Raw genomic sequence first — 24,483 nt, 5'->3', positions numbered from 1 at the left:
GGTTTTGTAGGATGGGACTGCAGGTCCTCCGGGAGCTGGCTCTCTTGTTTACCCCCCCACCACAGCCTTTTTCCTCTCTCTTTCTCTTAAAGTGAAGCCTCTATAAGAGACTTGTCCCCAACAAATCCATCACACGGGCACTATGAAGTGCACAGTGACCACCAGGTTACCCTTTGGCTGAGCCTGTTGCCTTGGTGTTTTAAGTCTTTTAGCAAGCTTTTTCTTTTTTTATTAATTCTAGGGCCAAAGACGACAAGAGACTGAATTATCTGAATTATGCTTCTACAACAGAACTGGGTTTCTCCTCATTGGGCATGGCAGAGCCTGGGGAAGTCCTTCCTTTTGTTTATTTTCTTAATGTTACAAACAGCTGATCTGGAAGCCAGAAGAGGTCATCAATTTGTCTGGAAAACAGGTAGGAAAAAGATATGTTGGCTTATCTAATAGATAATTCCTATATTCAAGGTTGGAGTGATTGCCCATTCTCCGTTCTGTTTTAGTTCAGTAATAAATTAAAAAAAAGCCTGAGAATGTCTTCTATATTTTTTTTTTTTTGTAACTGAAAAACAGGGGGTTTAATCTCGGTTTTAAATTAGTAATCATTATGTCTATTGCACTTATGCACCAGAGTGACTGTAGAGTATAATTCTGGGCTCCTTAATGCTTTTAATCCAAAAGTAAAATTTTTACTGGATCCCAGTATCATAATCTTAATGTTGCTTCCTTTGAAATATTTACTATTTTTCTTTTCATGTTTGATTGGAAGTGTTTGTATGTTTAAAACTGGGCATGCATAGCATTTGGAAGCTGCTGTGAAGACACATTGATAGCACTGTGTTTCTGAGTGACAGGTAGGTAGGAGATGCTATAATACAGATGCATTGAACTAAGCATGACACATTGGATGATTATTTTGTAGCACAACACAACAACACAGAATGTTCAATGAAATGGAAAGATTGGCAAATTTGGGAAACATTTACTCAGAGTACTTCATCAAAAACATGCAACTGAAGCAGAGGTTTCAGTGCCCAGGATCCTTTTGAGGTTTGGCATTTTATGACTGAGCAACAGAGCGATTAAATTTGATGGAAAAATAATTTTCCTCCTTTTTTTTTTTAGTTTCTTTGCTGTTTTGGTTATTTGTTTTTTAATTATAGTTCTGTAGAAGGTAGGAGACTGAATTAGCTGAATAATGAAACAATTATTCTGGGAAGGCTCCTGTCCTTCTGGTAAGATCAACGCAAGCTTCTTACCCCACCTGCTGGGATGGAGGCTGAGTGCTGGTGAAGTGCTGGTGAAGTATAATCCGATACTATATTTCTGAAGACTTTTTTACAATGTCTTGCATGTAAAACGAAGAGGAAATAAACAGCAACATAAACTGTCTTTCTCCATTTCACTCTTATTTACATGATTTTTGAACAAGCTTTGAAAGGTAGAGTAGTTTTCTTAATACAAATTAGACCCTTCAGTGCTGCCTGCCTTCTCTTCAGTTTGGAAGTGTATTGTACCATCGGTCTTTAGGGGTGTGCACTGGAAGTCATAAAAATTTAATTTGACTTGATGATTCCAGCTGACAATAGTTATTGATGCTTCAGAGGCATCTGAGATAGATGAATTTAGAACTAAGAAAAAGCACACAGGTTTGCGTGGACATGGGGTTCCATGCTTTGAAAGCCCCATGATGAGCTGCTTGTAGAGCTCTGTCTTCCACCTGCAGAAGAAAATTGTCAGTTCTTGTGACTCCCACAGTGGATTAGAAATATCTGAGCTCTCACGAGTCATTTTAAAAACCTTGAATCCTAACAGTATTTTGATGCACTTTATCGGCTTATGTAGGGACAAGAGGTAGAAAACAACTTTGAGTGAAATGTTTTCCAGATGAAAATAACTTGTGAGCTTCAGTCGAATTAATTGTCCCGTTTGGCAAAAACAAAAATTTCCTCCCCCCCCCCCCCCCATTTAAATATTTTAAAATTTGTAAACAAAATTTTCATTTTTTTATTGGAGTATTTTGTTGAAAATTAGATTAAAAGTTATCTAAACCATAAATGTTCTAGGTTGAAATGAATAGTATGTTCACCCAAAAAACTTTGTTTTGCTAAGAAACAAAGTATTATTTGTGAAGCCTCTACTTTCTCAGCAGTAGAAGTGAAGCAGCAGCATTTCTAAATCCCGAATCTTGGTCTTTTTGTAATCGTCCTAAGAAATAACACAATGGGCTGAGATTTCTCTCAGTAGGTTGAATGGATACTTATTTGGGAAAAATCTTGGTTAAAAGGAGCTAGGTGTATTTTACAGTGTCAGGGCATATGTAATAAACCAATGGTTTTCTTTTGATAGTTTTGGTGCATGTGTTTTAGATTTAATTTCTGAGGCATTTGGAAGCATGAATATGAAAGTAAAATTGCAGTGACCTTGAAATTAGTTACAAAAGAGTGTAAATGGCATTCTGTTGTCAGGGTGGCATATGTGGCTTGCTGTTGTATTCATATTTCTACTTTGCTTATAATGATTTTTCAGGTATGGTTAATCACAAAGGTGTACCTTTCTTTCAAAAGATTACAGGGAAGTATGTTTTGGGAAGAGAGGGATGATAACCGGAATGGAGCAGATGGATTTGGAGAGGTAGAAGCGTTAACGTAACCTGTTGCAGCAGGACATTAATAATAAAATAACTTGGGTCAAGATGTCCATGATCAACATCCCAAATGAGCTCTGTGGTTTGTATAATCAAAAAATAAATAAATCATCCCATAGTTTGAGAACTTCTGTCCCAGTATAAAAAAAAACCCCAAAATTTAAATAAAAGCACATCAGAGTGAACCTAAAATGAAGTCACTTTTAATGTCAGAACTGAGCAGATCCATTTTGATAGTAAGAAAACCTGCAGCTGTTACCCTTTTTTAAAATGCAGCAATCTAATGAGAACTGAGCATTTCCTAATGAAAAGGAGGTGATTTGTTTTGTTTTTAAATCTTGAATTGCCTCTTGCAAGCATGGCAAGTTACTTACCTGCTGCAGAGAAATTCAACTTTTAATTGAAATGTCATGCTTTATAATTAAGTAAGATTATGCTATGGAAAGCTCTGACTTTAAGAAAATGAATTTATATGTGCTAAAATAAATTTTATTAGCACAACAAAGTCCAGAGATACATCCTTAATATGGATGGGGGGAACGTTGGCACTGGAGTTCGTAGAGCAGGCTTTTTTCAGATAAATCCTTGGCGTTTATCTAATGAAGGCTCATACATTTTCATGCTGGGCTTGGTGGTCTTGGTATAGGTGAAAGCACTTGTATTGAAATCACTGCACCTTTGAAAAACCCAGGCTCTATGCTTCTAAAATGTAAGAACTTGGCACTGTGAGATAGGTTATGCATACTCTTCCCTCAGCTATTCAGAGGGCTATCGCTTGCATTTTGCTTATTTGTGGCCCATCTTAAAACCGTTTATTTCTAGCTTTTGGTTTCTAGAGATAATATATTAATGTCTAAATATCTGTACACTGTATCTTTTGGTTTCAAGACATTTCTTGTCATATACTTATTTTGTTACCACCAGCCTAAACATGAAAGCAATAATTATATAAATTAACTTAGTCAGCAACCTCAAATAGCTGAATAATTTTCCAGCACTTGCTAACTAACAAAGCAGTCTTAGTGATAATATCTTGAGAAAATTTAATTGGATCTAAATCCTTGTAAATTAATATTGTTTAATGCAATAGCCAATTAGCAATTTGCATATTCACCGTGTTGATTTTCTTCAACTCCTGAATGGTCCTGAAAGTGCCTGGAATTTCTGTAATGCAAATATATCTATGTTTTAGTGATGGTCATTCAAGCTTTTAAAACTGTGTATAGAATATTGGTACACACGTGAATCCTTAGCATGACTCTAGTTGGTTTATTTTTTGGTGAAACTAAATTTCCCAGAGACACCTGCAGTTGTTGCATGGGCAGGTTGCAGCATCACTGCTGATGTCTTCAGCTCATCCATAAAGCACACCTCAATAATTGTGCACATGCTGTTTCCCCTAAAATACTAACGGAAATTAAGGGGACAAGAGACCCTATAAAAGGTGGCTCGCTGGGCTAAAGCAGTGATGTAGCTTTGTTTTAACGAGGGGTGTATTAAAAATATTTTTTTGATGAAAATGTTCTGATTTTTAGGAAAATTGTTCTCTAATTTTGGTAAAATGCTATTTAACATGGAAATAATACTCTGTATACTACAGAAGGGAGGAAGAGAGGACTATTAGAAACCCAGATGTAGTGTCCCAGTGAGTTCTCCATCTGTAATTCTCTACAAGAAGTGAATCAGGATGGTGATTTAGCCCAGCAGGGACATGCTACCTGTTAGGAGCAGAAGAGCACTGCAAGTGAGATATCAGACTGGGAAATGGATTTGTAATACAGCTGATAACAGTAGAAAGATTTTTACCTGTGGAAGAAAGCATTAGTCTTTTGGTGTTTGTGGGCTCCTGGGAGCTAGGTGTGGTGAGCCATAAGTTCTCTTGCTCCAGATGAACACAGAAAAACTTCAGAGTTATTACCCGTATTTGAAAGCCCTCCTTAAAATAGGGTTAGCAAATGGGTTTTGATCATTAGCCTTTCTTCAGAAACAATCCATAATGGAAAGAGTACAAAATGAACTTTTCAGAGAACAACTTCTAACGTGGAGAAACCTTTGAACTACTCGTGAATGTGGGCGAGCCAGTTACAGATAAGATGAAAAAGATCTTTTGTCCTCTGTTCTTAGATAATACTACCATAAAATGCCCTTTCTTAAGATCGTAATTTCAGGAAGGCCAAGTGCAGGTTTGGAAATGCCTTTGACCTTATGTCTTAAAAGACAAACTTCTACGTACATATACCAAATGTTAAAAGGAGTCCAGATCTTCAAAGGACAATAGACTTGAAACCTACTGGAAACAGATTTAAAGGTAGCTCTGCAACAAGTGATATTTCTCCAAGAGCTCTACAAGATGAGGAATAATAACTAGGGTAGATTAAGTGGTGTTTTTTTTTTTTTTTTTTATTTGATAGGACAGCAATTAATGAATGAAATGCAAATATCTCTTTAGTGATCTTTGTGTTGTCTGGAAGTTTTATGGTATTTCTGACTGTCTGATGCTTACAAACTTAGAATTTTGTTGCAGATGTTCTTCTAATTGTAGGTTATTGTTGTGCTGTCTTAGTGGATGGAATTTTAAATATTTAAACTCTGAAGTGGAAATTTAGCATTGATTTAATCAAGCTTTGAATGATTCTAAGGTTCTTCCCTATACTAAGAGTTTAGGACTGCAGTGATTCTCTTGGTTTGTAGGTTGCAATCTTGTCATGTTGATGGTAGCAACAGTTAATTGAAAAAACCCTATTAAGTTCCATTCTAAAGAAAGTCAGATAAACTTGATGATTGAGAAGTTATTCTAAAATGATGAGCCTTTATATTTTTACCTTTAACTTTATTCATTACCATTGTGCTTGAGCCAGGCTATTCTTTAAGTAACTCTTCTGGTAGTTGCTCCATATGTATTTGTGAATTAAGAATATCAAGCTATTTTGGACCACTGTTAGTAAATGTATTCTCTTTGGACTGGTTTGTCAAATTAAGTCTTTTCTTAGCATTGCTCCTCAGAATTGTATCAAATCTCAAATGAGTTTACACCCACTGACATTTTACAATTTTAATTAGAAGTTCTTGACTTAAAATAGCTCATAATCAAATAGGTGGTGGTCTTTTTGAATATTTTGTAATAAACAGTTTAATTTGAAATAGTTTATTTTTAAACTCTTATAGTTTCCTTAAGTAGTCATTAAAAGAAGTCATTTAAATATAAAAAAAAATAGTTCTAAATTAGTCTGAAATAATTCTTTACAAATAATATTTTATGGGACCATATAAATCATGCTTTTATTTCTGCAAAACTTTTAAAAAAGCCTATAATACTTGAAGCTTTAAAATTGTTTTGCCACATGTCATTAGCGGCAAAACTTAATATGCTGGCTGATATCAGTTGCTGATATTTGAGAAGATTTAAGGGTGGCCTCAAAACTAATCTGATATTTCCTTCAACAGGAGTGCAGTTGTTCCAGATTGCTAACTACTTGATTTTGTCTTCTTATTATTGATCACTGTTTCCTATCCACATTTTCACCTTTCTGTTCCACACATCTCTAAATTTTATTACATATGGTTCTGCTGCTTCACCTCACCCTTATTATTCCAGTTCTGATATGGTATCCTCATTTGGTCTTGTTTTCTCAGCATTTGACTCCAACTTGTCTTGCAGTTGTGGAGATGCATCTATTGACTTTATAACCTTTTGCTGTGGTTGTACAAATAATATTTAGGTGGGTGAGTCATTTCAAAGCTGATGGAGACCTTGTGTCCTTGACAGTAAATACTGATGAGTTTGTTAGGGAACCAGACAAGCGTACATGAGTAGAGCTCCATCTCTCTCCTGAAGACCCTTCCTTACACTGGAAGCTCATCTTCCAGCCTGGGCTTTCCTCTGGATGCTTGAGGTCTGCTGCTGTGTTGGATAAATGCACCATAGCAGCCCACTGCATACCCACCTGGGTCCTCTTCGCCGTAGCATCTGGATTCATCCCAAGGGCTAAAAGTCCATTGTATGGACCATGGCTGAAGAACTAGCCCTGTTGGCACAGAGAATGCCACCCAGTGTCAGAGGCATGGAAATTGTTCCTGGAGCAGTTTGGGAAGTGTAATTAGAGATGCAAAAATGCTTAAACTGGTGCTGTTTTTCCTTCTCTGCAAAACTTGGTATGTTCTTATTAGCTCTGGTTTCCTGTGAAATGTCCTTGGTGGCACTGCTGAAAGAAAGAATCACCAGTTTCTGTGTTTTTTTCTTAGAAAAATACACTACAGCAAGCAATGCAGGAAGCACAGTGTATCAGTCCAATTAAAAAGGCAAGCAAAGGAGGCACTGAAATGACTTGGAAATATATGTTAACATTAACACTTTATATACTTGGAGATAATAGGCAGGGTACTAGTTCCTCAGCAGAGCTGAGCACTGTGCAGCAGGATGGCTGTAGACTGGCTGTGGTGCTTGCTGAGTTCAGATGTAGCTTTTACAGCATGTGCCTGGTAATTTTGTTATTATTGGCCTTGCAAAACTATTTCAATAGTTCTTTTATACAAAGACTACACGCTTTAACAAATCTTTGTCTAACCAACATCAGATGTTCAGTAGGTGGTGGTTTAAACTAGATTACACAGGAGATTCACACTAATCTTTTAATGTCCCTCTTCCCTTCCCGAGAATAATAGTTTTTGAGAATAAGGTGCTTTTTTCTGTTTTTTGTTGGTATTGGGAAAAGTGTAACTTAGGCGTCTTATCCTTTTCTTTCCTCAATGGTTACTATGGGAACAGAGCTGCGGGTCACAGGGGAAAATCTGCAAAAGTGGTTTCTTTTAAATTGTTCATTTAAAAAAAAAAAAAGATAGCTTATTATTGGAATTGTGGTACTTTCCATTCAACTTTGTTGGATTGTATTGTTGTACGTATTTCACTCACAAAAGAAGCACAGTGAGTGGCAAGAAAAACAGATGGTGATGTTTTTGTACTTTTTCCTTGGGGTTAATATTTTCTTAATTGAATGCAGCTGTTGGAAAGATTTCTGTTGTTACGTATAGGCGGAGCATTAAAAATGGATGATCACATTTTCAGCCTGTTTCAACAGAGTACTAGATTTAATTATTCTGCTGCCCTTGTTCAGAACCCTGCAGTTTTTTAAAAAAATAATAATATCTTAAGTTAGTCAGAGTAAGAGTTTCACTTTGTCACTTAATTGAATGATTTCAATATATAGGGGTATTCACTTTCTCATTCAGGTCTTGTGTAGAGCACAATTATTATGGGTAAAAATACACAAAATTGTATTGGAAATCCCCAAGATGTATATTGTTCTCAGTATGCAGATAATGTGTCTGACTCTTTCTAGGGACATGAGTTTAGGGTAGTCTGCCCACTAATATCTGTATTTCCCTCCCCCCCCGGTATGTGTGAGATTAGTCCTGCTGTCATCAATTTATTCTTTCTGCTTTTCAAAAAGAAAAAAAGAATTTATTTGTATTCTTTCTTTTTGTAAAAAAATTTGAATGGTAAAATCCAGAAAAATGAAATGGAGGAATTGGAGGCGATGGGGGATACTTCACAGAATCAGCTAGGTTGGAAAGGACCTTGAAGATCATCTAGTCCCACCGTTAACCCAGCACTGACAGTTCCCAACTACACCATATCCCTTGGCACTAAGTCGACCGGACTCTTAAACCCCTCCAGGGATGGGGACTCCCCCATTCCCCTGAGCAGCCCATTCCAATGGCCAACAACCCCTTCTGGAAAGAAATACTTCCTAATATCCAGTCTAAACCTTCCCTGGTACAACTTGAGGCCATTACCTCTTGTCCTGTTGCTTACTACTAGGTTAAAGAGACTCATCCCCAGCTCTCTGCACCCTCCTTTCAGGGAGCTGTAGAGGGTGATGAGGTCTCCCCTCAGCCTCCTCTTCTCCAGACTAAACCCCCCCAGTTCCCTCAGCGGCTCCCCGTACGACCTGTGCTCCAGACCCTGCACCAGCTCCGTTGCCCTTCTCTGGACACGCTCGAGTCATTCAATGGACTTTTTGCAGTGAGGGGTCCACAACGGAACACAGTCATCGAGGTGCGGCCATTACCATTTCATAGTAATCCAGATTATTGATCTAGTGTTTGTATGGTTTATTTTAATCAACTTCAGCTAGTGGATAGATAGGATGAGAAATGCCCACTTAATATAGTAGTTTTGAATATGCAAGCTTCAGTTTGCCTAGGGAATTTCTGCTGAGATCAGTAGGAGTGTGACGTGTGAATCCAGAGGCAGTATCTGATCCTTCCTGTTGGTTACGCTGCCTGGTGTCCACTGCTTTGTAGACTTCTGCAGTTCCTTCTTCCTGAGACCTTTTAAAGTTTATGGTTAAACATATCTCCCTGTCGTACACGTGTATAACAGTGATTTAGGATTATAGAGGTAAATTTGGAAAAGCATGTTAAAACCTCATGATAGTGGTTCTAAACATATTGGTTCTATATGCTAGGGGATGCGTTGTAGACACTTGCTGAAGTATATCCAGCTTTTGTGTGGCATGTCTTGGAAGGCTAGCCATGAAAAATCACTTTTCAAATGAGAACTTAATAAAAACTTTCCTGCTCTGAAAGCTAAGCCCTGCTCCCCGTGCGATTAGTGGTTTCATTTCTTTCTCAGCAGTTGGGTAATGATTATGGCTCCAGATGCTGCAGGAGTGATAAAGAGAGTGATTAATTTCACTTGAAAGGGCATATGTTCAAAGAGGAGCCAGCCCAACGCCTTGAACGTGGAGCCCACGTCGCTGCCATGCTGCAGCTTGCACGCCTTGATACCCAACTGTTCCCGGGGAAAGTACCAGTAAACCTACGTTATTTATCTTAAGCCAGTGTATTTGCTGCTTGGTTTTGCCCACTCATTGATGCGTATTTTTTTCTCCCCTCACTGTATTCCACAGGATTTGGTTTTAAAAGCTCTTTGTGTCTCTTTATAAAGCGGTGCTGTCAAAATTTCAGCAGAAGACTTTGAGAAGGGGCTGATGCCACCAGCGCAGCCCAAGTAACTGTGAACAAGTTCAGAGTTATGTTTATACCCTGTACAGAATGGAGCGGTAATGAAAGGATTCGTATTCCCTGGCATAGTCAACAGCAACTTTGTAAGTGTTCCTACGCTTTATTTGCAATAATAGTTAACACCGTATGACTTGCTGAAAAATCCTGACATTTAAAGTATTACATATTCAGTATACTTAAAAAATTAAATGTGTAAGGTAGGTACTTCAGTAAGTCTTTATTAGGACTTTATTGACCTATTTAATAGGTCAACAAAAGTATGAAACATGGCTGGTGGTGCCAGCCACGTGATTAAATGCAGGGTGAGGGGATATCTGTTTGTTATGTTATCACCTGAACTTTTTCACTGATTGGTGTCCTCAGGGGTTTATTTTATTACCCCTGAGATCCAAAGACCTTCAAATATCAATAGTTTAAAAATATCCACCTATGTGTGAGGCATGTTTTACTTCTCGACAGTATGACATTTATAACCATAAATTTCACAAGTTTGAAGCTGCTGAAGACGAAAATAAATTCAGTACTTGTGACATCTTTAAGATCTTTTGACCCATTAGTTAAATTGATTTATATAACCCAGTTGCTTTTAAGCAAAATAAGCACTTTTTCCTAGCTTTTGAAAATCTTCAGTGGAGACACTGGATATAGAAAACTTATTTCTATACATTCAATGAATTCTGATATGTATTAGCTCATAGTTTTGAAGCAGCTGCCTGGATGGAGTACAGAATTGGAGTTTTTAGAGACAAGGATTAAAAGGAGGCTGTAATAATGAAACATCAGGAACTCTTCAGAAGTTCTTTTATTAAATATGGTGCATATAAGGTAGTGCTTGTGTAAAGTTTTTATTGTTATTCCCTTAATATTCTTGCTTGTATTAATAAAGTAATGCTGAATTCAAGTGGAAGTAAAAACAAATTTTAAAAAAATGTTTGGAGCTCAGTGTGTTAAATGTGTACACAGTATGACTAGAATAAGTTATCTAAACTTTCAATATTTTCAGTTAAACTAGTTCAGTATATCTTGTTTTCCAAATGGCATTAAATATTTCATAACCCAAGTGTAGTATCTTAATTAAAATCTATATTAATAGGAAAATTTTTGATTCTGCAGATTTGTAGTCCTAAATTTAGCTTTATTCGCTGTCAGCAGTGAGCTTGTAATGCGTGGGGTTGTCTGTTCTTAACAGGTAGTTGACATGTATTCACTTCAAAGTTGTAGAAATCTGATAATGAGGGTTTATCCAAACTTAAACTGTTATTGATCACACTCTTCTCTTAAGGAAATATCAATCCTCTATCTTCTGCATTCCATGCAAAGTGCTAAGAAAACCTTACTTTTAGAATTGGCTCCAAACATGAAAAAGTGTGCCAAAAGCCAAGTATATCCTTGTACACGTAGCACTGAGATGAAAGCTACACCATGTGTCTAGGTGTCAAATATGTTGCTTACATGTTAGTGTCAATGTGTGTGTATGTTTATGCATTATTTTTTCCTGCAATGTTTTGAAAAGACTGGAGAAGAATCAAATGAGAGACAGGAAAGTCAGAGTAAATGATGACAGTAATGTTATTGTGCCCTAAGGGTCTTGCAAAATACAGTACTTAAAACCCAATTTTTGCTTTGTAGATAAGTGAGCATGTCTGGGTTAAGTCAATATATGTGTGTGACAGATGATAAAGCTTGGTATTGCACACCTTTTGTGATATTTTTCATACTGTTTTAAAGGTAACATTATGTTCAGAACACTGAAGTACTTCATGCTCTTTGTTACGAGCTTTCAAACGTGTTGCTTGGGTTGGTAATGGGAGTGCAGGCAGCCCAAAATTTTCACTCTCATTTTGGGGAGTTATTGATGACTAATTGACTGCTGACCTTAGCTAGGACGCTCTCCAAAAAACAGGGAGTGACACCAGGGGATGAAATAATCAAACTGAAAAGCAGGTGAGAAAATATAACTATATGCAGTTACGTTTAAATATTGAAGGCTGCTTTTTTGAATAAAAACAAAGGTGAAAAACAAACAAAAAATCTCTGCTTTGCCTACAGATATTTTAAAATTTTAATGTACTTTGATTAAAAAAAAGTTATTCATCTTCTTCACTGTGATTTACTCATCCTTGATTGATTTTTCTTTTAAATGGATGAGCCAGCTTTCAAAGTCCTGAAAATGATTTAATTATTACAGCACACAAGGCCCCAAATCAGATTTAAGGTGTTTTGATACAGTTTATGGAATAAACTGGTGAACAGATGCAGAGGATGGAAAGTTGCTGGTACTCAAATCTACTAGATGATTCTGCAGGCAGAAGATTCCCTCTAGACCTTAACTGAAAGGTCAGGAGCTAACCTTAGGATATGCTGTTTAATACAATATAATTGGGATAAATATGTTGTAACTATATGTCTGTGTGTCTTAGTGTGTCTGGAGCTAAAGAAATGGAAAAATTGCAATGTTCTGAATATATTACCAAATAAAGCTATGCAGCATTCAATAAAGCAATTACATAAAAAGCATTACAGTCAACTTCAATTCCAATATTAGCAGTAATAATCAATCATTTTCAATCCAAGGGATGGTCTAATCGCTTTTTGTTGCTCCTTTGAAAGGTTACATTACTCAGTTATCTTGCAACTGAGCAACCTTTTCATGTTTGCTTCATGTAGGATTTTATAAATGTTCTTTCTTTTAATCTCAGTATCTTGGTATTGGCTATTCTGTGAGAGTTAAAAAATTTCCCTAACCTTTTCTCATCCCAGTATCACTTTTGACAGTTCTTAAACATTTTTGGAGTAGAAGACCTAATTGTCACAAGCAACAGATGAATTTTTTTAATCTGTTTATCTCTGTAAAATCTTTTTGCTCCTTGTGCTGGTGTTACCACTTTTCTTCGCAGTGGAATAAGCATCCCACATAAGCAATCTCCTTCAGCTTCATCTAGCTCTTGTTCCTTTTCAGTTCAAGTACTTTTCTTCCTTTGGCACACTTCAGATTGAGTCTGACCTTCTTGCAAAGTTTGTTTTTCAGTCTAATCCCCATGACCAACAGTGGCTTCTCTGCTCTCTCCTCTGCTTTGTTCTCAGCTGCATGGACATCAGGCTGCGGCTCGTTATAGATCACTGCTGGTAGATACTAATTGATACTAGCTAGGTAATCCTATTTAATTCCTTCCTTAATCAGGTAATTTGGGAAATGGATAGGACAATTGTATTACCATTAGGATAGTACTAGTAAGTCGATACTTTATTGAAAAGACAGACACATGAGAAAATGGGGAAAAAAGTTGATTTCCATCAGGCTTTCTTCCTGCTTCACTTCTCAAGGACAACAGGTATAGTGGATGGTTGACTAATAGAGTGACAGACTTGATTCAACTTTTTTCTTAAGTTTTATAGGGCCTGATTTCCCTCCTTTACCCCCCCTCGAAGCCTTTGTGAAAGATCCTTGGGTTTGGGTCTTCTGGAATCGAATCTAGCCAATCCTTTTTACTTGTGGACAGTTCCATTTAGACAACATTAATCACAATGCACAGTACTGACTTTTAAGCAAAAGGATATCTCCTTTTCTTAGGTAGGAACCCAGCTAATAGTTGAATTACTGTATCTTGGATGTTGCCCCTTGGCCCATAAATTAGCTTCCTCCAATGACTAGTAAAATTAGCATATTTTGCATGAATGAGAACTAAAAGATCCATAGCATTTTAGGTTTTTTTCTGATGTAAATAACAATTGAAGCACCTGGGAAATTTTAGTTTAAGAATAAATTATGAGAGTTTCTTTTTAGGTCTTTGATGGTATTGGCAAAGCTGTCTGTTAATGCTGATGGATTTTTTTTTTTTTTTTTTAAAATCCTAACAGCTTCTTCATGCCTGGCTTGAGTATACACTTTATATAGGATACCAGCTGTCCTGGTATCCTATGGGTGTGTTTTGGTCTACTTGTCTTTGGGTAGCTGTTAACATGTGGAAGATCCATACATGTGTATGAGTTTCTGTTGTGGTGTTTCTTAGTTTTTACTCTTTATCAACATAAATCTATTCAGTCTGACTCCTGTTGTCTTTATGCACTGGCAGCTGCACAGAGTGGCATAGGATGTTACATGAAACTGCTGATTGTTAATGTCATGCATTATTCTAGGCTTGCTTTTTTTTAAAAACTAGGTTAGTAAATGTCATATGTAAAATTTCATAACTTTCTCATAAAACCCTTTTAGTATCTCTCTGGAGACTCTATTGATAAACTTTCCCTTAAGCATACATACAAATTAAATGTGAGAACCTGAGGCTAAAAGAAATTGCTTCAAGGCAATGATTCAAAAGTATGAAAAATCAATAAGAGTTTCATTAAGGAATGAAAGTTTAGACAGGCTCTTTGCTTTGCTTTACTATGGAAAGTAGAGGGAGAAAACATTTTATTGTTTTGTTCTTAAAAATAGGAGTCATAATGTTGGTGTGGGTATATTGAAGCATGAATGTTCCTGGGTGAAAGAATGTGGTGTCTGTGACTTCTTTGACTGTATCCCCAGTGTATCTTTCCAAATTCTCCTCCTTCACCTCTCCCTTTTGGTTTGTATGAGCAGCACCTGCTGTAAGTGGAATTATTCTGTGGAAAAGCTGCCTTAGATGATCACTCAGAACTTGTTTAAGCAGGTGTATTTATGCAGGAGGTTACACTGTATAGACTTGCAGAACTGCTGCCAAAAGGGAGCTGTGTCTTGCCACTGGTAGAGGTTTCCACCCATAGCTCCGCTCCTCAGCGGGTCAGGTTGGGTTACTGTGCTGGATGAATCGGTTCACGTAACTTGATGTGATGCAGACTGTAATTTTTTTTTTTTCTCTACATTTTTAAGGGTTTTCTGTTGAATGAGCTGTCTGAGACGTGGCCTGCCCTGCAGCAGAGGTGGTGAGGATGAGCAATGGGATGGCAGGAGGACGCTGTGGTGTGGGCAGGGAAGGGGGATGAGAGCAGCCCACGCATGGGAGCTGCGTGGGTGAGCGCTGCACGCAGACGCTGACACGGGCACCCGCTCGCTCTGTGCGTAGGAGCTCCTCTGTGCTGGGAAAATTGTGTTTGTGGAAGCTGGACTTCTATAGCAACCGTATTTCCCTGTCATAACTCTCAATTATTTTTTTTTTAGTTTTGCTATTAAAACTCGGTGATGACACACGTTAACAATCTTACAGTGACATTTGGCAGTTGTACATCTGTTTGTTTTCATTAAATACTGTTTTTTGAAAAGTTTTAGTGGTGATCCGATTAAAACGCACTTAGGATGGAAAACCTGGCAGAGGTTCTCTCAACCAACAGCAAATTTATTTCTCCAAGCTTGTTTAAAAACCCAGGAATGCTGGCAGGGTTGAATAGTAAATATGAGCTTTACATCTTGTTCGGCGGGCTTTTTTTGGATGCCTTGCATGAACCGAACAAGTGAGTAAGTGAAGCGCATGTGACTGAGGGCTCTGACAGAGTTGTGGTGATGGATTAAAATCAGATGAGTGAAGCTGCTGCCACCCCTGACCATCTGCCCTGCTCTTTGTTGTGCATCCCAAAACAACAATATTTGGTCTGTTCATGAATCAGCTTTAATATTCCAGGCTAAAAACTGTTTTATAAAAGTAATCTGAACCAAGGCTGGTTTACTTTAATATGCTTCTCTTAAATGGTTTTCGGGGAGCTTTCAGATTGCCCCAGCTGTCTAAAAAGGCATGCGAAAAATGGGAGGTTATTTGTATTTCTGAGGCTGGCCTAGGTAATGTACTCATGCTGCTTCTGTCTTCTTCCTCCGCTGCTTTAAGTGCAGATGTGCACCATTCTGTGGTTGCTCTGCTCCAGTGTCAGGGCTAACAGCATCTGCAGCCCTGAGTGTCCCTGTGCCACACTGCCCTGCGCAGCATTGCCCGTCCTCAGAGTCAGCACAAAGGCTGCTCTCAGCCTAAAGTTTCTTCTCAGTGTATTTAAAATTGGGGTCCTGTTTACCACTCCAGTCCTGCAGAAGCACTGTTACCTGTTGGTAAATATTTAATCTTTAAGAGCAAGCCACTATTTTTTCCTTAAATATTTGTATGATAACATATACAGGATTACCTAACTTTATTTCTTAATCTGCTGGACATCCAAATTGTTGTTTGGAGAAATGTTTTGCTTGGTTTTAGAGCAAAACTGTGTTAAAGTTGATAAGCTGAAGCAAATGTAGTGTATCACAAACCTATGCTGAGTCACGTTAAAAGCAATAACCAGTAATAAACAAGTGTTTGGGGCTGAAAGTCCCATGCCTCTAAGCGCTGTGGGCTGCTGGGTGACCTGTTCACCTTTCCCAGGTTTTGAACAGTGGCAAGTGAACAGATTGAATCAGATCTTGGTTTTTAGCATCATCTGTTTCCACAGCTGAAACTCCCATATGATCAGATCGTATAAATTATTTAAGATGCAGAAGCTGTGTAACCGGAGTCTCCAGTAAAGGTTAAGGCTCCATCTGTTCTGCCAACCTCGAGGACTGCGCATTTCGTGGCATCGTCTGTGTTGCTGGATGACATCATAAGAGTCAGGAACATTTAAACGTGCCCCAGACTGTTGCTTTATATTTGCTTCACGGGAGTGAAGACCTCACCACGTTAGCACTGTACACCTGAGATGCTCTTCGCCCAAATTTAATCACAGTCAGCCCGTGCTGCCAAGTGCACCTTTGGCACCAGGTTTAGCATCCTCTGACAGAAGCTGGACTGGACTATATACAGCACTGAGAGAAAACATACATGATCTGAGAGGTTCTTGTGCAATAGGGGAAAACAAAAAAAATGGAAAAAAAGAAATCAAATCTTTTGTGTTCTTTTTGTACTTCGTGTTATTTAAATAATATTTTTAGTTTAAAATCTTATGGCTAATCAGTATTCTAGTGATTCTATTCAGAAATGAGGGCAGCAGCATGTTTTGTGTAATAAAACCAGAGGAAATTATTACATGTGCAGGTGATAAGGAGAATTAAGAATGGATTTTTGGAAGCTGAAACTCCTTTTCCAAGTTTCAGTGTCACCAACCTCCTCCTCTTGAAGAGCAGAAGTTGAGTTTCTGAAAAGCTCTCTGTAAGAGAATTTTGCTTGTGACATTAAATTAAATATTGACACTGTTTTCTGGTTTCTCCTCAAAACCAAGTAAAATATATATTCTCTATGTTCTATATTCTATGTATATAAAACCCCAGAGAAATGTATTTCCTTAAATGTGCATGGCTTCAGGTGTAGGCTTAAGGAGTTGCTCCAAATATCAAGCTCCTTAGAATAAAATTGTGAGAGTAGGAAAGGGTGAAGTTTAGTCTCACAGATGAAGATGACAAACTTCTAAAGCTTAATTTTCAGGGCTTTATTTTCTCCTGTTCAGTTTGTTTTAACCCATCCTGAAGTCTTTTTCTAAAGGCTGGCTGATTTGCCTTCAGTTAGAAACTAGGCAGGATGATAGATAAAATATCTACTGTGTAGCTCTTGTATAATTTTTCTAAACATAATAATTACATTCTAGCTCTCCATTCTTCTGATACAAAAACCCAGGTACTGTGTTCCTGCTTTTTTCCAAGAACAATATATAAAGCCTGAATAGGCGCAACGGTGACAGCTGGCTGGTACGGCTGGTGTTACAGGTTGTTAGAGATGGTGTTAATGGGCTCTGTTCTGGAGAGATTGATAGCTCACAGCTTTTGGAGAGAAGGAGGACAACCAAATCTAAACAAAGTGGCCTTTGGGTTTGGGTTTTTTTTGTAATTTGAGAAGATTTTTAGACAGATTTTGTTTGGCAGACCTGCTTGGCCTCATCAAAAACTTTTTTGTGCGTGTGATAGCTTAAAAATGGAATAATTTTGACCACCGTACTGTCGTCCATCAGGGCTCAGCATTTTGCAACTATTGAAGATGGATCAGACGGAACTGATGTGGTTTTGGTACTGAACTCGCGTTTTTGGCCAGCAGCAGCACAGGCAGTGTAGGGGCTCCGGAGAAACCCTATTTCTCTGTTGCCTGCAGAGTCAGTGGTGGGGTGAGCAGGGAGTAGACACCATCCCTGTCTCTGAGCCCTGGGCTTGGGATGTGCTTGGTTTGGGCTCTGGGGACAGCTCAGGAGCTGTGCAGCAGTTTTAGGAGGTGTGCATTTCCCCTGCTCTCACCGAAGAGTAGCTGAGCTGTTGTTCAGCCTGAATCAAATATTTCTCCTAGAGAGAAGAAAGAAATTAAGAGGAGACAGTTAAATCTCTTTTTATGCTTTTTGACTTTATGGGATTTTTTCATTCTGTGCCATGACTGTGGTTTTGAGCTGAACGCTGAAAATATAACAGAACATAAAAGGTCATAAATTTAACATAAGCCAGAAAGGCCAGAGAATGAACAAATACATTTACCTTCCAGGGAATATCTTTTGCCAGTAGACTTTTCTCCGTTCAGATTGGGCTCCGCTGTCTCAAGCATGCAAAGTCCTCTGTAAATCTTGTTTCTGGAAAGAAATTGCTCCTAAATTACTTTAGTGGCTCATTTGAAGAGTACTACTGCTAACTAGTGCCCATCCTAATTTTAATGAAACCACCTGTTTTTTGGGTACTTTCAAAGAAAGTAAAAGAATGAGGGTTTCTAAGAGATGTGATCTCTTTTCTCTCCTTTTGCCCCTGCCCTGCTCACCTGTGTCCTGTTTCCTACCTGCTTCTGCCTGGATCTCCCCCTGTCCTTGTGAAACTTTGCATCAGTGGGGAAAAGAGGAAAAACTGTAAAATGAAGCTTAGTGGTCATGTAGAGCATACTGCACTGAGGGCTGTGATAGCGTGGGAAGAAGGATGTTGGTCAGTCTGTTACCATGCTCAGGGTCGTCAATAAAAGGGAATGTAATTATCAGTCTGCTTTTACAATACTTTTTTCTTTTCTTCTCCCATTTCTCTAAATTCATAGGTTTGGCAACAGACTCTGTCATGGGGAGCAGTCAGCAGAGAGTTGCACTCTGTACCTGGCATAGAGTTTACCTAAGCTTAGTGGAATTGCAGAAAAATAGAATTTGCAGCAGAAAAATAACAGTCAAATCCAATATAACAAATTGTGAGATGCTAACTGCTTGCTGTTGTAGCAAGAGTCCTCTTGCTCTGTGGCCTGACAGTTGTTTCCTGCACTGTTGTGTGTGCCTGTCAACTTTGGGGAAAAAAAATGGTTAAATGAACAGACTGGGACAGTAGAGAATATCTGTGGTTTAATAGTTTTGTCAGGCCTCTGCTATTCATTCTAACATAAGCTTTTTAACTGAAGAAGTAATAAACTTTTTATTAAAACCCATTAACTACCCAAAATCATAGTGGCCTTTTATGTATTTTTAGAGCAGGCAGGCTTGCTTAAAGTCACCATGGCAGTATTTTTTCTCAAGCAAAGGCGTTTTTCTTCCTCTGAAATTGTGGGAGATCCTTTTGTTGCTGGTCAGTTCTTGAGCACCTGTAATTACTTTTATTCAGATGGTTGAATTAGTGATGAAATATTTGAGAGTAAAATTTTGTTGACCATATTAAACTTCTCTCAATTTTTCAGAAGGATGGGGAGTGAAAACTGTGATACCAGCTTGCTGCAGGGAGAAGTTGCTCAAATAATCTAATATAAATCAAATCAAGATCAAAGTGCTTCATTGATTTATTAATGGGATGTAATTAACCAGCAACCAGTGAACTATACATTCAAGACCAATATCAGCAAGGCACCAGATGAACTACAGCAAGATGCTTAGTGTAAATTTGTAAACACCTTTCTATAATGAATCTCAAACTTTCTAACCTCCCACCACAAAAAAAACATCCCTCCCTGCCTCAAAGTTGCATCCCCACAGCCCAGTTGTGCAGGGTCCCCCACCAACTTCCATGGGAGAAGTGGGTGCTGTGCCTGTGTGCACCCATATGCCTCCCTGGGGTGAGATCCATGCTGCCGCTCTCTCCCCTCTGCTATAAGAAAAAAGAATCATGCTTTTTATATTTTTCAAGCTGATTTATTTCTTTGCCTCTGTGTAGTTCCCTGGTTGCTACTTAAACTGGTTGATTGGCTCATGGTCATCCTCTTCACCATGGACCAGTTTTGGGCAGGCATCATCTGGGGCAGTTTTGGATGCTCCCATTATGATGCAAAACTTTGATAAACTACATCTAGGAGTGGTTCTTGGAGCTGCTTTATTTGTAGGTGATATTTAAAATCCCAGACACGGGATTACCTTGGGGTAACAGACTTAGTCTTATTCACAGCTTAATGTACCAAGCAGTGTGATACAGCTGCGGCCACTTACCTCCATTCACTTTGCAGCTGCATCCATTTCTGTTACTTGCTAAGTGGCCTTTCCATTTGAAAAGGGATAGAGGAATAGATGAAAAAACACTTGCAGTTTTTGCTTTATTATATCTCGCCTTAAGATGGAATACCATTTTCATGTTAACAAAGAAGAAACAGTAATTCATATCCATAGTTGGTCTCCTGGATAAACAGGCAGTTTGCCTGCAGTAATTCAAGTGATGGATCACAGATAAATTTTTTTTGTATTTTGTTCAGTTCAGTTGGCATAATCTGTTAGGCCACATCTCCAATCTCTCATTCAATTTCAAGCCAAAATATTATTCTGGATAACATTTTATATTTCTGGCATATTAAAGAAACTTTTCTTCACAGGTTATGAATCTGTGCAAATTTACATTTTTTTTGCCTTGCATCCTCCATGTTCAAGATGCAGCACACTTCTGTGTTTGGAGTAATTTCTGATGGTACCTAAACTCTCAGAGTATTTTGCCAATGCTGCACATTTTGCACTGACAAGACTGTGAGAAACGAGAAAATATGCTTTAAGAAAGCTTTCAGTATAGGGCTATCTCAGATTTCTCAGTGAGAAATGTGTCTGTGTGTCTGCTCTGGAGCACGGGCAGCAAAGGTACGTGGTACCAGGTACTTGTGAGAAATACTTTATTTCTGTGCATGTGCTGGCTGCACAGGTGTCCTTCAGGTGCACGGTAAAGCTAAAGCATTCCATTCAGGTCCAGGAATGTACTACTCGGTGTCTGAGAGGGATGGGATAAGGTCACCTAAGGAAGACTTCAGTAGGAACCATGTGGCAGTTAATCATATTGTTGGCATGATTCCTTTAGCTCCTAATATTCTTGAAACCTCATCTTATTCTTGGCATTCATGCTAACCACCTTTCACATCTTTTTCTTTACATTTCGTAATACATTCTAAAGGCTGACCTGTATTTATTTTTATTATTTTTCTAAATAATTTTATATTTTGCTTTTTTGGATTTCTGTCGTCTTTTTTAATGAGCTTATACTTTTTTCTAGCTTCTTAAGTACTATGTGGCGATCATTTACACCTTTGTAAAGATTTCTGTTTGATTTGGGCTCAGAATTGTTTCAAGAGTATAGACATCACCCTTTCAAAGAACAGGGTAAATATATTTTGAATTGATAGGTACTTCAGTCCTTTTTAATTATAATTTTGTGATTAAGTCAGAAGTACTCATAAAGCCTAGGCTACTACTGTTGTTGTAGTTTTCTTTTCTCTCTGGTGTAAATACCTAATGCTCTCTCAGTAAACATCCAACCCCAAAATATATGGAAGAGATATCTGAAATATTGACTCCAATTATTGAGTTTTTAAAGAAATATTTTACAGATAATTAACTATGACTACCAGTAATTTTTTCAAGTGTTATGTTGCTTTGACTGCATACCTAATGATGTTTTAATAGTTGTCAACTCTTACGGAAATGCAAGAATTAGAGAACGAGGGTGGATTTTTCAACAGCACAAAAGATAATTGGGTGTCTGACTCATAGCAAAAGTTAATGCAAGTTGACTGCCAAAGCCCCTTTCATGTCTCCAAATACCTTGTTCAGAAAGATAACTAGTTAGTGCTCCCACTATAAGACCCAGTAACAGTTATCTGTACAGTTAATACTAATTTCTATTTTGTTTTTTTAGCATTTTTTCAGAGTTAAATGTATGTGAGTTGGCTGAAGTGAGTGACACTCTTGTGTGTGTGGAGTAAGACGTGTCTCTCGTGGGTGTTGGCTGGGTGGGTACAATAAGTACTGCCTAGGTACTTTTAAAATCATTATTGGGAATGTCAACTTGAAAAGACACTCTTGGTAGACTCCTCTTGGCTAACTACAGTCTTTTCATAGAAGGCTTAACATTTTGATAGCCAGGTGTGTCAAAACTGATCAGCTGCAAAATGAGTATCCACATATGTTTTTTTGAAAAGTGTTATCCAAACTTTTTTTTAGAAAAAGTGTTGTTATACTTATTTAGCCAAAGGAACCCTCTGCTGACAGTAGAAGGAAAAGCCAGATGTCAAGCCTTAGACATAAAGCTATTACAGATGACATTGCTTGTTATGATACAGACTATTTTTTGGACTTCATGATTTTCTTCCTTATGCCTATCAGGGTTTACTGTGTTGTTCTTTGTTCTCCTTTGGTAATCAAGATCAGCACCCAAACTGGAATCTCATTTGACCAAGCAGTTAAATATTTTTTTCCTCTTTTAAGCTGTATAACCACTTCTGATTGTGGAAACGCTGTCTCTGATCCAATGTTTGAGTCAGCAGGAATTTCCACTGACTTTGTGTGAGGTCTGCAGAAAAAAAATGATGAACACCACAAATCCAGACACAACTTCTAACGAATGATGTCCCAGTGGACAGGTTGATTGCTGGAAAACATTAATCAGGTAAATGCTTCTTAGTAGCTTCTTCTTTGGTGTAAGGCCAGATGATGTGTGTGAAAATAAATGTACGTTTCTTACTGACCTTCTGCAAACCTTCATTTCCCCTTTCTTCAGATAACACCAAGAGAGCAGGATCAGTGAGCAACCCCACAGTCCCACTGCAGTTGTCCTTGTCCTCAACACTGGCCGTGCTTGGCTGTCTGGGGAAATTGTGTAAGAAAAGGGCAAATATAAGGACCTTCTTGCATCCCCTTCCACTTCTGACAGCCTGAAGCTTTAGGAAGCCCTGAGCTGGAGATGGTGCTTGAACCTTAGGGATAATAACCTTAATAACCCTGATGGACTTTTGCTGTGAATCTGTCTAAATCACTTTTTGAAACTATTTGTACTTCTGGCATCCAAGCATCCTAGAGCAACAAGGTCCAAAATTTAATTCTTCATGAACTTGTTATGGTGTATGCTGAACGTGTGTTTGGTTTTGCCTACTATATTCTTTGGTTTAATAAATTGTATTCCTTTTCCTTACAGTTCTTGCTTTCTAACTGAATTAGGACTTACATTTTTGTAAGGTTTTAAGATAGCCTATCAGCTAATGGTATAAGGAGTGGTGAATATTATTTTCCTTTTTCCTTTCCTCTTGCTGATTTTTCTATTGCACACATTTTGCATATGCATGTTAATTATGTGGGTTTGTTTTTTTTTTTAGTCAGTTTTTGTAATCGTCTTGTTGAAAGAAAAGCCTTAATAATCTTTGTTACTCTCCTCTGGACTTCTCCTAATTTTACTATCCTTTTCTGAAATGGGGAATAAGACTATGTGCAGTCTTCCAAATGGGAGTACGCTGTCCTGTATATCATACCCTGCCCAGGAATTTTTATTTGTTGATATTCTGGTGTTTCTCTTGTCAGAACTGAATGTTCATTGTTTCATACCACTCTTAAAATAACTCCAAGATCTCCTCTGAAATGTTGCTAGTTATGGAGCATAATGTTAGTTGTATAGAGTTAAGGTTGTGTCTTCTCTGGTTAAAGGAATTCGACTGCTACTGGGTGCAAACCTGAGCAAGGAATTTGGTAATGTACTGCTTCATGTAGTCAATAGCTGCATTTTTATCTATGGGCTTTCTGGTTCCTTCAAAGACTATTTTTGAAGTGTGGCTCTTTAAAATCAAACCTGTGTTGATTCTTCCCCGTTATAGTTACGTGTATCTATTTATTCCATTTATTCTATAGCTTCTACCAGTTTAAATATTTAAGTTATGGTTCTCCTGGCTTTGCAGCGAACTAAGGTAAAAGTGGAAGGTTGAGCATGCAGGTAGTGGATTTCCTCAAATCAAGAGACAAGGAGAGAGGAAGAGGAGGGAGAGGAGCATGTAGGCGACTGTATGTCTGTCAGCTCTGGGACAGCACAAGCCTGTAACGCTCTTTTTATTCCCGTACAGCCCACCTTAAAAAACCTGCAGGGAGCTGGCATTGCACCTCCATTCACCTGTGTTATGCCCACTGCTATGAAGTATCTTTTATTCTGGTTCTGAAAGAAAAGATTGTTTGCCAGGAGTTCCGCTTACCGTTTAATAAAAATAAGTAAGGTTTTTCCTTTACTTTTGTTAATGTCATCTGGAGTTAACCTTGTTTTGCTGTATCTATAGGGAGTATCTGAAATGTTTCTTCCTGAAAACCTGGAGCATTCAGTGGCACTGAATGTGTGACCTAGAGACATTTTTTTTTTTCCCTTTTGTTTAGTTAGGATTGTGATCAAAAATAGCAAACCCAACTCTAAATCATAGTTTAATAGGTCTTTAATGGTGTTGCCCTGAATGCTCTGCCATTTTCAGAGCCAGGCAAGCAGCTCTGGCATGGTAGAAGTTCTGCTGCAAGACATGGAGCTGGGAAATGAAAAGGAGAATCATTTCCCTGGGGAAATGGTGAGTGTGCTGAGAATGCTGCCTAAAGCCCAGGGAAAGGTGATGATAAATGGACTCCTTAATGTCTGGGTCACAGGCCAGGGGATCTGACATGTCTTTTTAATTTCTGCCATCTACAGGGATGTCTTCTCTTGATTAGAGTTTTAAGGAGTTTACTGCTGTAAAAGATGAAAGAAGAAACTG

At 38.1% G+C, this 24,483-nt stretch overlaps 1 protein-coding gene across 1 annotated transcript in view; it reads left to right on the top strand.

Annotated features, from left to right (window-relative positions):
* The window catches only part of THSD7B (thrombospondin type 1 domain containing 7B), a 370,637-nt gene that overhangs the window by 98,225 nt on the left and 247,929 nt on the right, over positions 1-24,483 (top strand). Inside the window, exon 3 of the mRNA XM_074910342.1 lies at positions 242-415. Coding sequence (XP_074766443.1) covers positions 277-415 — 139 coding nt within the window. The 5' untranslated portion in view covers positions 242-276. The remainder of the gene's footprint in view (positions 1-241; positions 416-24,483) is intronic.

This window comes from Athene noctua, chromosome 7 (genome assembly GCF_965140245.1).
Source record: "Athene noctua chromosome 7, bAthNoc1.hap1.1, whole genome shotgun sequence".
NCBI classification, from domain to species: domain Eukaryota; kingdom Metazoa; phylum Chordata; class Aves; order Strigiformes; family Strigidae; genus Athene; species Athene noctua.
This window is presented reverse-complemented; position numbering and strand designations above follow the sequence as displayed.